The 16,770-nt window shown below is 40.0% G+C and overlaps 1 protein-coding gene across 3 annotated transcripts; it reads right to left on the reverse strand.

Moving 5' to 3' along the window:
- Positions 1-9,994: 9,994 nt before the first annotated feature.
- LOC111792904 (myosin-3-like) lies at positions 9,995-15,963 on the reverse strand. Of its 3 annotated transcripts, none has more exons than XM_023674533.1 (6): positions 15,509-15,963; positions 11,608-13,026; positions 11,445-11,521; positions 11,077-11,188; positions 10,872-10,988; positions 10,218-10,574 (listed from the first exon to the last, which is right to left on the reverse strand). In XM_023674533.1, exons 2-6 carry the CDS (start codon positions 13,024-13,026, stop codon positions 10,218-10,220), a joined length of 2,082 nt encoding a protein of 693 aa, XP_023530301.1. In that variant the 5' UTR covers positions 15,509-15,963. The 3 variants fall into 3 exon arrangements, with proteins under 3 accessions (XP_023530309.1, XP_023530301.1, XP_023530299.1); XM_023674531.1 differs by having other exon boundaries at positions 11,608-13,051; XM_023674541.1 differs by lacking the exon at positions 15,509-15,963 and having other exon boundaries at positions 9,995-10,574.
- Between the last annotated feature and the right edge of the window lie 807 nt (positions 15,964-16,770).

The raw sequence follows: 16,770 nt of genomic DNA on the forward strand, positions 1-16,770 counted from the left end.
TTTTAGCCCTTGTAGGTGTAGACGTAATTTTGGTGAACGATTATACACCTCCATATTGACCCGACATGGTTTTGGTGAACGATCATACACCTCCATATTGTCACTATAGGAATAGTAAATACCTAACTACACATAAATGCAAATAATGGAACGGACATGCGGCTATGAATAATACGTCTTAGACAAGCATGACCAAGACATCTGAGACACGACACAAGCAATTTGTCTTGGACAAGCATGACTGTGACATCCTCTCCCACTCAATTGGTTGACGTCTCTGTTAACCGACTCTTCACGAACTCAACGATGTATAATGAGGTTGACTTTAGGTCTCTCGACGCACTTCCAGGTGATCTCAACATTGAGAAGTCTTTTGCATGCCAGGAACTATTGAAAATCAATTCTTGAGTCATCGATTCTTCGTGTCTTCTCTATCAAAGTCTCTTTTACTTTCTTCGCAGTAAAATTCTTTTTCGTGACATGAGGTCGTACCACCTCCTTGTGTCTAGTAGGATAGTAACATTTCAAGTTACTGACGTGGACAACAGGGCTAGTCCGCATCCTTGTGTCTAGTGGTGTTTCAACTTTCACCGTCTCATACTCAGCTTCTGAATTCGTTCCAAATTTTGCTTGAAAGGCATAGAGAGTCATCTTTTGTGGGCACTCAGTTTTTCAGTTGGCCTCTTTGCATATGAAGCAAGACAAGGAGATTTGGCTAGGACTGATTTGGTTATGAGGACTCCACCATGATTTCTACCCCTATATTGGGAGGACTCACATTCTCCCTCACTTGTAATTCGGTCACTTCTCCCACTTTTGGGGGTTGGGTTGATAATTTCTATTACCCATTGGCAGAAGCTTAATTTGACCTTTCGTCTTGGAATTGATTATTGCTAAGGTCAAAACAGTGGTAGGTGAAGACCAAACCCTGGAAAGGTCTTGAACTTTTTGTTTATAGAGTTTGGTCTTCACCTACAACTTCAACCCGTCAACAAAGCTGAAGAGCTTGTCTTTCTCGGATATGTCGTAAATGTCCAACATAACTCAGAAAACTGTTGAACATAGTCTCGAATATTCTTTGTATACCTCAACTCTCTTAACTTCCTCCTATTATCTCGACATTCTTTGGGAAGAATTGTGAGCGGAGTTCTTGTTTTAAATTCTCCCAAGTGTCCACGGTACATTGGCCATCTTGAATATTCATGTACCCACCACAACTTTGCATGGTTAGCTAGATGTATTATGGCCACATGCCCTTCATCTCTTTTATCATGGTACTTATGGCTTGAAAGTATTATTCGAGGTCAAAGATAAAAAGGTATGTTCTTAAATACTCAAACATTTGTGAGACCATCTGAACGATCTCTTATTGGGCATTGTTTAAGCTCTCGATACGTCCTCCATTCGAGCAATAGAGCCCATCAAGCTATCTCCGCGCTCGAAGCCACCAGAAGTTATGACCTTGTCTTATAAGGTCTCGACCTAACCATTAGTTCATGGATGGGTATTGCCTCAAGGCGATCCTGTCAACTTTAGCGGCAATCTCGTTCATTTGAAACTCTAAAAGCCCAATTCCATTAGGAACGTCACTCAAGTAGAGAAACTGATCTTCAATCTCTACCAACCAGTCAACCTGAGACTTGCCCAGTTGTTTTGCAGCGAATATGTTTGTTTACCACGATTCAAAGAGTTGACTAAGCTATGATACCACTTGTCACAATCGCACTCTTGTGGCAACGAGACAATGATTGTGCAACACTTATTCTAATCTAGCAAACAAGTTAGTCATGTGAAAGTTGGACTTTGCGGACAATCTTGATGAATGATCGAGTCTCGGGTCACGTTTTAGAGAAATATTTTAGAAAACGTGAGTGAGGAAATGTATGGAAAACCATTTGACAGAAAGCAATGTTATAGGCTAAAAGCGAATAATCAACAACCATAAATTTGATAGCATATAACTCGGGTAGGAATAATTGACAACTAGTCATATCTCCATATAATACATTTTGAGGCATTTTAACCTAGGCGACTGTAGACATAATTTGGTGAACGGTCATACACCCCTGTATTGACACAACAGAAATAGTAAAGGTCTAACTTCACATTCAACCAAGTAAAAGAGGGTTTGGAACATGCATGCAGCCATGGACAACACGTCCTAGACAAGCATGACCGAGACATTCAACAAGCAGACACAAGCAACACGCCTTGGATAAACATGACCACGACAAATAGCATCTATTTTAAAACTTTGACAAAGATGTTAATTTTTTTGGTTTTCATTTATGTTATTTTATGAGTTTATTATTATGTTTGAAAAGAATTTATGAAAATTTATGTCCCTCACAATGCTTAAAAGTGAATTATTTTTAAATAATTTTTTCTGCACATAGTAGCTATGACATGCATGTAATGACAGCTACTGTTTTTATGAGAACTCTAAGTCTATAGATCCGGTAAACTAGCTTACCATGTAGGCTTAGAATGTCTCTATGACGTTGCAACAAATGCTTTGTCACCATCAAGTGTGACATATGAATCAAGTGTCACATAAAAGATAATAAATGATGTTGTTATGTTATGATTTACTATTCATGGAATATCAATGCTACATGATGTTTTGATGTTCAAAACATTTTTAGATTTAACATGTTTTGTACTGTGATTATGAATCTATAGTCTCGTGAAGGTTGGTAGTAAGCTAATACTAGTATAAGCATGAAGATGATTTTTGTTAAGGAAGATTAGATGTTTCAGTCAGATGCCTTGAAACATAAAAAACCGATGTGGTATTGGGACCTTAAAGATGAAAAATGATGTCACGTATACTAGTAAATTGCTTCAAATGAAAACGACCAAGGGGGCTTGATAGACAATAATATTCTATAGGTTGCTATAGATATTGAGAGTAGTAGTGTTGAAGTAAGTTTTGTCACCACGAAGTACGTAATTATGAAATTAAAGTGTTGGTATAGACATGAAAAAGAGTGATATGGGCTTACCAAATGAAAAATTTATGACCTGACACCATTAAAGTTCAAGCACTATATTGAACTAATTTGTGATTGCCGCGACGATCTTTAATAGAGTTAGGAAACCATGATTTAAAATTGAGCGGAACCATGATTAAATTGTAGAAATGGTTCCTAAACCAATTAGATGTCGTATCCATGATAATCTTCCTGGTGCTACTATGCGAATGCATTTCAATATCGTATTATGAATCATTTTTTTATAAGTTTATGAGGGATCTTCTTAGTCATGTCCAAATGTTTAAAAAGTATTATAGTAGTTAAAGTTTCAAGATGCTTAATTTGTGATTGCCTTTCTTAAGTATCTCGAATTTCTCCACACTTAAGAATATTCATTATATTTATGAAATACTTATTTTTAGAGGAGAGTTTTGTTAAGATTCCCTTTTAGTGTAACAAAGGGATTGAAAGAGATAACCCTCTCATTGTGTCTTTCCCTTATGGTTATAGAAAATTTATTAAAATGAAACCATGAGGATGTATGAATAAAGAGGTCAATTGTTGGGCCTTGAGAATGTATATAATTTGACTTGGAAGGCAAAGATTACATGAAATTTATTAAACCATTTATCTAGTTGATAGAAGAAAGCAAGTCATGGTTGAATTAAGTATTTTAAAGGTTCCAACATTAGTATCAACCCGATATGTTGATTTGAACTAAGAGCTTGAGTCATGTACCCGCTTCTAATTCTTAAGATTATGCATAGAAAGATTTAATACAGTTGAGGTACACCAAGCCACATACACGTGTTATTAAATCATACTTCACACGCCTTAGTGTTTTTGTAGTTTTTATACCTGGTGACAACGTGTTGATGCTACTACAAAGCATCATGGTGCTATGCTGCTAAGTGTCACAATTGCATTTTTGATGGCATCGAACTTGCGATTGTGCGATACTCACTTCCTAGCAACAAGTGAGTTAAGCCAATTCTTTCTTGCGTCGCCTACGACCAAGCGACGTATGCTCGAGCCTCTAGTCTTGGTTCAAGAAGAAAGTTTTAGAAAACAGGGGCAGAGAGATTTCGAAAGAGAGTTTTGAAAGCAAGATTTGAGAGATTGAAATTGGTGTTATATGTGATGCAAGCAAAAAGGCAACAACAACAGCTTACAACATATAACTATCGGGTAGGGAGAAGTTGACAACTAGTCATATCCCCCTATAGTACATTTTGAGGCATTTCATGTCTGGCAAGCCTAGACATGATTTGTCGAAACGTCATACTCCCTTACAAATACAAAAGTAGAGCATTACAACATGGAAAAACATAAAGGGTTTGGCTCGGCATGGTCATGCGGTCATGGGCAACACGCCCTGGACGAGCATGATCGTGACATCCTCTCCCACCTAATTGATTGACGTCCTTGTCAACTGACTATTTTCAAACCTAGTGATGTGGGTTGCGGCGAAGTCCAGATCTTCGACGCGTTGCTATCTTGTTTCTTTTGTAGGGAGGTTCTTCCATTTGACAAGGAATTCACGAATCCTCCGTACAGGTCTTCCTACTTTCCTAACCTTGTCGGTCAGGATTGTCTCTACTTCTTCGATATCTTTTGTTTTCAGATCGATGCTCGGTCTGGTGGTTGCATTTCGCTGATCGTCGTTTGGATGGGGTGATAGGGCTTCAGGTTACTCACGTGAATTACTGGATTGATTTTCATCCATGTGGGTAACACAACTCTGTAAGAAGTAGCCCCATTCATTTTTAGAACTTCAACCGGGCCTTCATATTTTTTAACAAGTCTTTGTTTCTTTCGACTGCGGAATCTGATCTGTTCCGGTCTCAACTTGATGAGGACTTGGTCTCCTGCTCGAAACTGGAGGGAGCGATGCTTCTTGTCCGCCCACTTCTTCATGTGTTTGGAAGCTTTCTCTAAATTCGCTTGGGCTATATCTGTTGTTTGCTTCCATTCTCTCGTGAAGTTCTGAGCTTGAGGGTTCTTTCTTGCATAAGGATGATCAATAATATGGGGCAAGGCCGGTTGTCATCCACTTACAATTTCAAAGGGGCTCTTTCCCGTAGACGAACTCATTTGACAATTGAAACAGAATTGAGCGACATCTAGTAATTGTACTCAGCTCTTCTGATGAGCGTCGACGAAGTGAAATAAGTATTCTTTGAGCAAGCAGTTGAATCGTTCTGTCTGTCTATCAGTTTGGGGATGGTAGCTCGAGGATATGTTTAAAGTCATTCCCAAGAAGGCGAATAACTCAGTCAGAATGTGCCAATGAATCTACCATCCCTATCGCTGACGAGGCTCGATGGAATATCTCATAGCTTCACAATGTGTTTGAAAAATAATTAGACTGTTAGTTCGGCTGAGCATATTTTGGGGGTGGAAATGAACGTTGCGTACTTCGAGAATCGGTCTATGATAACCAAGATGGCTTCATACTCACCGACTTTTGGGAGGTGTGTTATGAAGTCCAGTGACACTTTTTCCAAGGCCTTGTTAACACGGGTAGAGGTTCTCAAAGTCTCGAGACTTTGGATCTCTCGACTTTGTCCTGTTGGTAGATGAGGCACGTCTTGGTGTATTGCATTATGCCGTCACGCATATTTGGCCAGAAATACCCCTTTTTCATTAAGGCATAAGTTCGTTGCCACCCAGAGTGTCCGACCCATAAAGTATCATGACATTCTTGGATGAGCTTCTTCCTTAGTTCTCTTGGACATATAATCGGTTTTCTTTTGTCATTAGAAGGTCTCCCTCGACCCAAAACTGTCATGTCTTCTCAGCTTTGGCTAGTTCAACGACGGCTTTGGCCGATGAGTCTCTATGTAAATGTTCTTTGATGATGACGCACATCGATCCATCGATCTTACTTGAGTGAATATGGGCTAACATGCACAGAGCTCCTGTCTTGTGTTCAAATTTGAAGTCGAATTCAACCAACGACTCTTGCTACCGAGCTTGTTTTGTCGTCAACTTCGGTTGATCGAAGAAGTGGCAAATAGCGCTGTTATCCGTCTTCACCACGAGTTGTGATCTCAAAAGGTACTGTCTCCAGACTTGTAGGCAATGAACCACAACTAGCATTTCTTTTTTAGAGACATTGTACCTTCTTTTTGCATCATTGAGCTTTCAACTTTCATACGCGATGGAGTGACCTTCTTAGATAAGGACATCGCCTAGGGCAAAGTCGGAAGCATCTTTCTCTATTTCAAATGGCTTAGAAACATCCACCAATCCGAGGACAGGACCCCTCGCCATGGTTGCCTTCAGATCTTCGAAGATTATTTGACATTAATTTGGCCACGACCAAGGGTGGTCTTTTTTTCAGAAGTTTTGTTAATGGGGCAACTCGTCGTGAAAACCCTTCGATGAACCACCTATAATAGTTTGCCAATCCTAGGAAGGATCGTACATCGGATACGGAAGTAGGAGTTTTCCACTCTTTGATAGCTTTTATCTTGTCGTTGTCCATACTGATCTGCCCACAATTGATGACATGTCTAAGAAAGTTATGCATGTTTGTGCGAAAGCACATTTTTCTTTCTTAACATATAACTGATTCTGCCGCAGCTTGTCGAACACTAACTTTAGGTGGATCTTGTGCTCTTCTAGGGTTGCTCTGTATATGAATATGTCGTTGAGGTATACTATGACGAATTTCTCCAAGTATTCGTGGAAAACCTAGTTCATTAACGTGCAAAACGTAACTGGGGCGTTTGTCAGGGCAAAGGGCATTACCAGGAACTTGAAAGCCCCGTATCTTGTTACACACGTCGTCTTGGGCTCATCCCCTTCGGCAATACGTACTTGGTAGTACCTTGATCGTAAGTCCAGCTTCGTGAAGTATTTAGCCCCGTGAAGCTGGTCAAACAAGTCGGATATTATTAGTAGTGGGTATTTCTTACGTATAATCACCTTGGTTAAGGCTCTATAGTCTATGCACAGACGCAACATCTCATCTTTCTTCTTCTAAAATAGTACGGGGGTTCCATAGGGTGCTTTGCTGGACGGATGAATCCTGCCTCCAACAACTCATTTAGTTGTTTCCTCAATTCGGCTAGCTCAGGGGGAGCCATTCGATATGCGTTATTCGCTGGAGGTTTAACCCCGGGGAGGAGTTCAATTTCATAATTGATGCCTCAACGAGGTGGTAATGTTTGTGGTAAGCTCTCTGGCATTATGTCGGCATAGTTGTCTAGTACATCCTTGATTTCGCTCGGAATGGTCTCCTCAGTGGTCACGTCTTCCATCAGGGGTATAGCCATAAATGTGGGTTCCTCTCGTGCAAGTCTTCATTTCAATTGTATGGCAGAGATCATTCTAAGGTTACTTGGTTGCTTGATGCTTGCAGGTATTATTGTGGGGTTGTGATTGGTAATCACCAAGCATTTCGTCAGTGGCATTGGGATAACTTTTTGTTCTAAGAGGAAGTCCATCCCAAGTACCACATGGAAATCGTCTATACGAACCATGACAAGGTCCATTTCTCCTGACCAGGCCCCTAATTTCAAGGGGACTCTTTTGGAGACTCCCACGATAGGCCAGGCCTCGGAGTTGACAGCTTTCATTTTTCGGGTTCCTTTTCTATGGTGAGTTTCAATCTTCGGGCTTCTTGGTCGGCAATGAAATTGTGGGTCGCACTTGAGTCTATCAAGGTGCTCTTGCTCAGTCGTTAGTTTATTGTTGTGTCTATGAACATAAGCCCTTTCTTTATTATCTCTTTCGGGTCGACCTTCCGTTGGAGGGATGACAGGAATTTAAGCGCACCCATTCAGGGGTTGTCTTGATCTTCCTTCTTGTCTTGTGTAGTCTCGACTCCTGTGTCGTTGCTCTCTTGAATGGACACTTGGAGTGCACTGAGAGAGGCTCGGTGAGGACAGTAAGACAGTTTGTGGGGGCCTTTACACAACAAGCACTATAAAGGCATCGTTGGGTAGTTCTTTTGAGGGTAAGGTCCTCGAGATGTCCCCGCTTGGTTATTATGAGGAGGTCTATCTGCCCCTCCATTTGGTCTGTCGTTACTTCCGTTTGGCCTATTGGGGCCTTTGTTTTGATGGCCTTGCGGCTTATATGCTTTCCCCCAGTATTTGAGGTTTGTGTAATTTTTCTTTGGAAACTAGCTTCGCTTCCAAAGTCTAGGAGTCTTTCGGCATTGGCGATTGTGGTGGCTAGGTCTTAAACCTTTTTCTCGTATACTTTTGTCATGGCCCATGATTGCAACCCATTTATGAAGAGGAATACCTTGTCTTTCTCTTACATGCCCCTGATATCCAACATCAAGGTCAAGAACTGCTTGACATATTCCCTTGTGCTTCCAGTTTGTTTTAGTGCTAGTAGTTTTTTCCTTGCTATGTATTCTAGGTTTCGGGGAAGAATTGATCCTTCAACTCTCTCTTGAGGTCTTCATATGAGTTGATGGTGCATAATCCATTTTCAATGTCTTGCACATTCAAACGCCACTGAAGCTTTGCATCGTCTATGAGATGCATTGTAGCTACTGTAACTTTTATGTCTTCAGTACAAGCTCTTATGCTTTGAAGTACTGTTCGACATCAAAGATAAAGTTTTCCAACTCTTTGGTGTCCCAGTTCCCTTTGAAGGCTCTAGGATATGGGAACTTCAGTTTGTTGGGTCCTGTATGAGTTTGCCCTGACGAGACATTCTCCACGGCTTTCATGGTCACCGCAATTCGGGTGTTCATCTTGGCCATCTTTCCTTGGATGGCATCGATCGTTGTTCTGAATTCGTCAGCTAATCCATTAAACAACTTCATCATGGTATTTTTTAGCTCGTCGAACTCTTCGCCACATCCCTCTTTGTGCGCGACAAAGCTATCAGAGCTACCAACAGGTCTTGAGCTACTCGTAGGAGTAACTCTTTCTTTGAGCGAGTCCACTCGAAACATTAGTTCTTTGATCAGCAATCCGTCTAGGCGGTTGCTCATTGTGTCGATTTCTTCGACTTTTTCATTCAATTCCATCAATCGTGCTTCCAAGAAGCAGACGGTGTCAGGGACTTCTTTGAAGAACAACATTTCCTCCTCTATCAAAGTAAGCCGGTTGGCTTGTGATTTTGTGTCGACTTTATCGTCAACATGGTTTCGGTCTTTAATATGTCACGAAGCTAACAAAGCTCTGATACCACTTGTCACAATCAAACTTTTGATGGCAGCGGACTTGTGATTGTGCGGCACTCACTTCCCAGCAACAAGTGAGTTAAGCCTATTCGTTCTTGCGTCGCCTACTGCCAAGCAACGTATGCTCGAGCCTCTGGCCCCGATTCAAGAAATTTTAGAAAACGGGGCAGAGAGATTTCAAAAGAGAGTTTTGAAAGCAAGATTTGAGAGATTGAAATTGGTGTTATATGTGATGCAAGCAAAAAGGCAACAACAACGGCTTACAGCATATAACTATCGGGCAGGGAGAAGTTGACAACTAGTCATATCCCCCTATAATACATTTTGAGGCATTTCATGTCTGGCAAGCCTAGACATGATTTTTGCCGAAACGTCATACTCCCTTACAAATACAAAAGTAAAGCATTACAACATGGAAAAACATAAAGGGTTTGGCTTGGCATGGTCATGTGGTCATGGGCAACACGCCCTGGACGAGCATGACCGTGACAGTAAGCATCATAGCACGGGTACCCGTCTTTTTCTTTTCGTCTTTGTTTTACTACGCCGGGTCATTATCCTCTCGAGTTTGGACTTCCTCATTTGCCTTACAAAACTTTTTGGTTGTTTGTAACACCTCTTCACGACTATCAAGTTTGCTCTTTGACGAAGCTTTTCGAGTTTCAGCCTCGCCATCTCCAAAGTTGCCTCTTAAACTTATGCCAGTTACATACCATCCAGTAGTCCAAGTTCCATGACGGATCATCTGATTGTACCATTTTATGGCTTATAGACATATATAATGGATAGTCTTGTATGCATCATCATTACTAACTTCTAATAAGAACGAATCAGATGATGTGCAAAGCTCAGATGGGAGAGAACATTGTTGTGAAAGAATAGCGTTTTAATATTATATTCACATTTGCTCAAACCAATGTTATATGAAAAACAATCGATCACCCGAGAGAGCATTCAATACCAAACAAGGCACGTGATGTATTTTTCTATAATCTTCTAACATTTCATTTTCACAATAAATACAAGAACTAATCACCAACCCATCCACCCACACCCAAATAAAAGGAAAGAAAAATGAAAAAAATATCTCAGAGAAGTGGCTCAGAAAGTTCCATCTCGTTTGAACTCTCTTGTTGTTGTGTTTCAGAACGGCGAGAGCCAACAAAGTCGAGTCCAAGCCACTGCCATGGCCAACAAACGTATCTACTCCCATTTAATCCTCTTCTCGAATCTTCTCGTTTATCGAGCTCTTCAAGCTGTCGGGTAAGCTCTTCCACCCTCTCCCTCAACCTGGACGCCCTCACGTCCGCCAGTCTCAATGATTTCTCCGCCGCATCTCTGGCTGCCATGGCAGCGTTTACTGTCTGTTCTTTGAATTTGAGTTTATTATCCGAATCCAACATCACCTTCCTTGCTTCTTCAACTTCCTCTTTAACAGCTGAGATCTGCCAATGCCAAATTCAAGTCTCTTATCATAAAGTATTTAGCTGGAAAAGACTAATACTTTCAGTAATCATAATTACAAATTAGAATAAAAGCCCTTGATTATAGGCTGCACAAGAAGTAGCTTTGTATGAACTAGTAACCAAGTTATCAGGTCCAGACCATGCAATGGGAAAGATAACAAGAATACTTGCAAATTGATATAAATAAGGTCCCTTGGGTAACTTTTTTGTTCATGAAAATTTAGATTATAAACAATACTCCGAACCCTGTGCCAGACAAGTTAGAAGCAAGCATACCTGTGCCAGAAACTCTTGCTCTACAGCTTTGCCAGCAGCCGCTTCTTGCTCTGCAGCTACCTTCCATCTCATGATTTCTTCTTCCGCAGCTGTAATGTCCATCATTAACCCTTCAACCTAAATCACGAAGAAACCCAAAACCCAATAATTATGAACAGAAACGAATGAACAATTAACTTAAATCAATGAACAATTAATTACATACACTTTCATTGGCAACTCTCTCCTTTTCTTCAAGTTCCATAATTTGAAGCGATCTAAGTTTAAGCTCCTTGGATTGGGATTCTAGACGCTCTTTAAGTACAACTGACTCTGCCCTTAACACATGTAAGATAAAAAAAAAAAAAAAAAAAAAAAAAAAAAAAAAAAAAAAAAAAAAAAAAAAAAAAAAANAATGCAAAGAAATTACAGGTCAAAATCAGCAGAGATTACATATGCACAAGTATAATTCTATAAATATGGTCATTTCTGCGAGACTCCAATACCTGAAGTAAATCACAAATACAAAGTCCAAGGGTTTGTTTTAATCAGAAAATCAGCAACTCAGGGACTGCTGAATATATGTTCTCGTACCTTAATTCCTCCAGTGAATGCCGTAGCTCAATGATTTCAATCTGAGATGCCTTCACGATATTCTCCAGAGCACCAGCCTGCATTTTGCAAGAGAACATAAAAGAAATTTAAAACTTGATATCATTTAAAGGAAAAGCTTATAATAAAAGACAAATGCACTTACCAGGGTGAATATTTCATCCTCCTCTGCATCTACTGCTTTACCATTGTCCCTAGATGTTGAAAAAATCTCGTCTCCAAGAAGCTTGCTGAATTTGAAATCAATCCCAGCCTCCCTTAAACCATTCTCCGCAACTTCAAATAATTGATTTGCTTTTGAGGGATCAGATGTTATCCTCTTAGATAATGCACTCCTTAGCAAATTTCCAATATGTTCTTTCTCCTTGAGCAACTGCGCAACTGTTTCATTTAAATTCTTAATTTCACGAATCTTTTCCTGAGTTGAACTCCTTGTCTTATCCATGACAAGTACTGCTAATGCATATATAGATTCCATTCCAGCCAACGACGCCCGGACATTCTCCTCTATGTCTGTTTCCTGAGGGAGGAACAATGACTCTGAAAATTCAGAATGGTCTATATCACTGGCATCAACTATCTTAATAATATCATAAATTTGGTCGTGAATTTTTGAAATGAAACCCAACTGATCCATAAGTAAAGGCCTTTGGGACTCTACTTTTGACTCCAAATTCCTTAACTTATCATCGTACTCCTGCGCAACCTGCCTCAGTTCAGAAGCTTCATCCTCAGCCCTAGTTAATTTACCACACAAATCTGCTTCAATTTCAGATATCTTTTTATCCCTTTTGGTGAGAGTGTTTTCCAAGTCTTCAATAACAGAAGTTTTCTTCGAAACCTCATCCCTCAGCCCACTAATCGTAGCTTCAAGCTGAGAAACCTCAATGGCAATTTCATAATTCCTAAGCTCCATTTGTTCCCTGGTTTCGTTTCTTTCCTTCGCCGTGGTGTCAATCTGTCTAACAAGCTCTTCAACAATTTCGTTTGTTCTCTTGATAACTCCATAGGCAACTGCAGGTAATCCAGTATATTTTTGAGACCTAGGCAACCCACCTGCTGTAAAATTCTTGAAATTGCTCACTTTTGCAGATATCTTATCAATCCCAGTCACTAGCATATGGGATGCATTACCAATTTCTGATCTCAGAGCATCCCTTTCCTTGAGGATCTCATCAAATTCCTTGGTAATCTCATCCCTAAGCTTTGAGACTTCATCTCTCTGCTGATTTGCCACAGCCAACTCTGCAGAAACCTTTTCATTCAATTTCAAGGCTTCTTCCTTCTCCCTTAATGCCTCATCCCGCTGCCTCCCACACTCATCGCGCTTCTTAATCGCCTCATGGGCAAGCGCCTTTAAGCGATTAAACGACACTAGCAATTCTGATTTTGAATTCTCTGTTGCTTCTCGAGCTTTCCGCTCACGATCACGCTCCGCAAGAATCTCTCTAAACCTCTCAACAGAGATTTCTTCAGTAGAAGGATTCTGAATCACAGTAGGATGTTCATCACCCTCAACATCACTGAGCACAGCATCTACGTCTTCGTCAACACTACTCGCCATCTGTGTAACACCCCAAAATTCTAGCCTACATTAAGGCACATTACTAGATTTTCAAACTTGATCCCAAGTAAAACAACAAACTCATTTAAAGAAAAATTAGTAAAAGAATGATCAAGCAACATATTCAAAGAACTAAATTCAACCATATAAGTAAATCATAGTTTAGGCTCCGAGTTGTTTTTGGGGACACCTCCTCTTTTACATCACCAATGGGAAATGGAGGGATACGTACAAGTGTAATCAGTACATAGCTCCCACCTGAGGAGCCACCAAACAACATACAATGTACATTACGATATCATGTATCTTACATACAAGCTAATCACGTACTATATGGAAAGCGAGTAACATAAGAAACATGCTCAACATATGACTTCATATTATGCATAATGTTCCTGTTCAAAGCTCTTTCAAACACCTCTATTTCCCATAACTCTCTTTACTTCGCATTCACAAGCTCTTCACGATTGACTCCTTCGAGTCGCATCAACCTCTGACCATTAGTACCTACGGCCTCAATGCTTCTCTGTAGTTTACAGTACTCAACGTTTGACCCTTGACCATTTGTATTCAAGACCTCGAGCTGTTACATTGCTCCATGATTGTTTGTATTGATGACGCAATGATGACTTAGCAACATATTAGTATTCCACGGTCACCACAAAACTTGCTCTATGGACTAATCACATCGATCATTGACCATTGTACCAAAGCCTTGTATCATCCCTCATCCATTTTTACCCAAGATGCACAAATATTCACCAACTTAAAAGCCTCAACCATTTGTAAATATAGTTCTCTTGGCAAAATGGATTTGGCAATACCAAGGTGAGGAACAGCCTTTGGGAGAAAAGTAGCTGATGCAATATATGACACCACAACTCTAAAAAAAAAAACTAGGCAAACATTTGTAGAATCAGCAAGAGGCCCATGGAAATCTATCTTGAACTTTACAACTTTGATATAGGACATAGATGAACTACAAGCTTGGGGATGGATTGAAGGTTGATTTATGGACCGAATTTTGGCTTGGAAATGGGCCTATTTATAGAAGATTCCCCCTTATTTATAACCTCTCCCCTGGTAAAGTAGTGGTGGTGCATGACTTACAGGTGCATGCTAAGGATATTTGGAATCTCAAGTTGAGAAGAAACCAAAAGAGATGCTGAAATTGATGAATATGCCTCCCTTTTACATTGCCTATCTTTAGTGGTTCTTTCAACCGAAATTGATAGAGAATATGGGAACAAAAATCCAATTGGTTTTTTACTACTAGCTCCCTCATTCGTGATCTTTACCCTGTAGCAAAGACAAAGTACCAAAGCCTTACGAGTTGATTTGGAAAGGTCAGGAACTTTCCCACAAAGCTATCATTAAAGATGACAAGTTACAAAGAAGGATGCCTTACCTGGTTCTCTACCCACAATGGTGTGAAATCAACAAGAAAAGTTCAAAAACACAAAGTCATTTGATTCTCTCTTGCAATTTTGGTGTGAACTTCTGGAATATCACCTTACCCTCTCTTGTTGACAAAGGATCCTACCAAATGATCCCAAGTTGCTTCCAAGTTACACTCCAGGAGGTCACCCTTCAAAAGGGAAAGGAGACTCCTAGGGAGAACTTTATCAGAACCTTTTGTTGGATTATATGGCAAGAATGAAATAGAAGAATCTTTCAAGATAAGGAATGATCTTTCTGTAGATTTTTTTTATGCTATGGTCAATATGGTTGTATCTTGGTGTAAATGCTCTCTCCTTTTCCATCACTACAGCTTTGCTTCCCTCCTTTCTAATTAGGGAAGCCTGTTATAGATCTATCCTTGGGGGGTTTCCCATTTTCTATATCTTGTAAGTTTATATCATCAATGAAATTATTTCCCATCCAAAAAAATATACCTTACTTCCTTTTCTCAAAACTTAAAGTCCTCTAACCCTTTTCTCACTAATAAGACTCACAGTCTCACAAGAATGGACAATCCTATATCATGCTTCCAAGACCATGATCTTAGCCGAAAGACCACATGAACACATTCATCATGCTTTTCCAGTCAATCTCAACATCACAACACCACAGCATGCTCAACATTACAATATTATAACTAACACCTCAGCATGTTCAAACACATCCAAATATCTAAGAGTTCAGGAATGGCATTATATAAATCATAATTATCAAAAAAATCAAACAAGACATACACCATATAAGGCATAGGGAAAACAGACTCAACCAACAAAAACTACATACAAATGTAAAGTATTCCTAGCCTATTCTAACGGTTCCTGAAACAAGAAAGACAAGATTTCGAGGTTCGAACTCAGTTCCAAATTCTTGATTAAAGTCAAAATGGTTATGAGGAGGCGTTGCCAACGTGGACCATAAACTATGTTCAATCAATCCGAAACTAGTCCAAACCTAAATAGAGAGGAATTCCAAGGGTTCGAAACTACTCTAAAACACTTCGATCAAATTCAAAAGGGTTTACCGCCTAAATCTTGCCGAAAAGAAATTGGGTCCTTATTGAATTGTATTCGTATGGGTTCGGGTTGTGCGTCCCCGCCAAAAGTCATCGAGCTGCCAAAAAGTAGTTCGCGCCGTCGCGAATCTGGGTGTTGTCATCGCAGAAGGAGCGTCGCCGCCAACAGAAGCACCGGCAGAGAAGATCCCCCGAGGGAGGAAAACTCGTCGTCGCCGTTTGACGAGGGACGGAGTTGGCGCGCAATAGGTGGATGGAACTCGCGCGTGCGTGGATGGGTGACGCCGGAGACCAATGGGTAGCCGAAGTTGCAAATGAAAAGGGATTTGGATTGCGATTACTTGAGAATGAAGCTAAAACTTGGATGAAAAGGATTTCCGTCGGTGAATCTAAATTCAATGGAGAAAGAAAAAAGGACGACCAAAGGACGGAGCATAGAAGAAAAGGACGATGGCTACCATTTACCAACCAGTCTTCTTTTGCCATTGCCTTTTTAATAGAAAATTATTTATACAGCACCGAAGATATGATCCTGTGTTATCCGACCTATCGTAGTTTTCTACATCGGAAATCCCGATGGCTGCCACGTTTTAGGTGATGAAGATCAAGTAGACCACAGCCGTACGATCTCATTCTGCGAGTCCAATTAGGAAAAGAATGTAGGGAACTCGGGGGTAGATGCTAAAGTTACAGCTTTTTTTTTTTTTTTAAATATAGTATATTACATTTATATTTATTTTTGTATTTATTTTTGCGGATATCGTATTTTCCAAGCGAAATTTTTCATAAATTTTAATTTTTTTAATGAATGATTTCTATTTTTATTATAATTTCTAAAACATTTTAATAAATTTAATATTATTTCATAATAAAGAATAGAATATAGTTTTTACCCTTTTAACTTTGAAATATATGTAGTAAGTGACACATTTGGGCTAAATCGGATGTGTAGTACTTCTTTACATACTATCCACACATGCGAACGTGGACCTACTAGGCGGGATCGCGTACCCCCTGGCTTTGTTGGTTGAGCTAGCACTCGCTGAGGGGCTATTGCATGACACCCAGAGGGAATAACGACTGTCGTATCATAATGGGAAACATGATGGTCATAATTAGTCATAGTATACGCGTTTGTACTCATCATAATGGGAAATATCTCGATGCACGTGAACACACAGTTATGCATGAGGTTCCTATACTTTCCATCATGACATAATAAATGATGTAAGATAACCTCCCTTCTTTCAAAACAAATTAAATCGGGTAAT

This window comes from Cucurbita pepo, chromosome LG01, assembly GCF_002806865.2.
Source record: "Cucurbita pepo subsp. pepo cultivar mu-cu-16 chromosome LG01, ASM280686v2, whole genome shotgun sequence".
NCBI lineage: Eukaryota > Viridiplantae > Streptophyta > Magnoliopsida > Cucurbitales > Cucurbitaceae > Cucurbita > Cucurbita pepo.

Excerpts from the sequence above, each read along its gene's own strand:
- LOC111792904 (XM_023674541.1), bottom strand. The coding sequence starts at position 13,026 with ATGGCGAGTAGTGTTGACGAAGACGTAGATGCTGTGCTCAGTGATGTT. Across the intron at positions 10,989-11,076 it reads AGAGAGTTGCCAATGAAAGT|GTTGAAGGGTTAATGATGGA; the intron begins GTATGTAATTAA and ends TTCGTGATTTAG. Across the intron at positions 10,575-10,871 it reads AGCAAGAGTTTCTGGCACAG|ATCTCAGCTGTTAAAGAGGA; the intron begins GTATGCTTGCTT and ends TGGCATTGGCAG.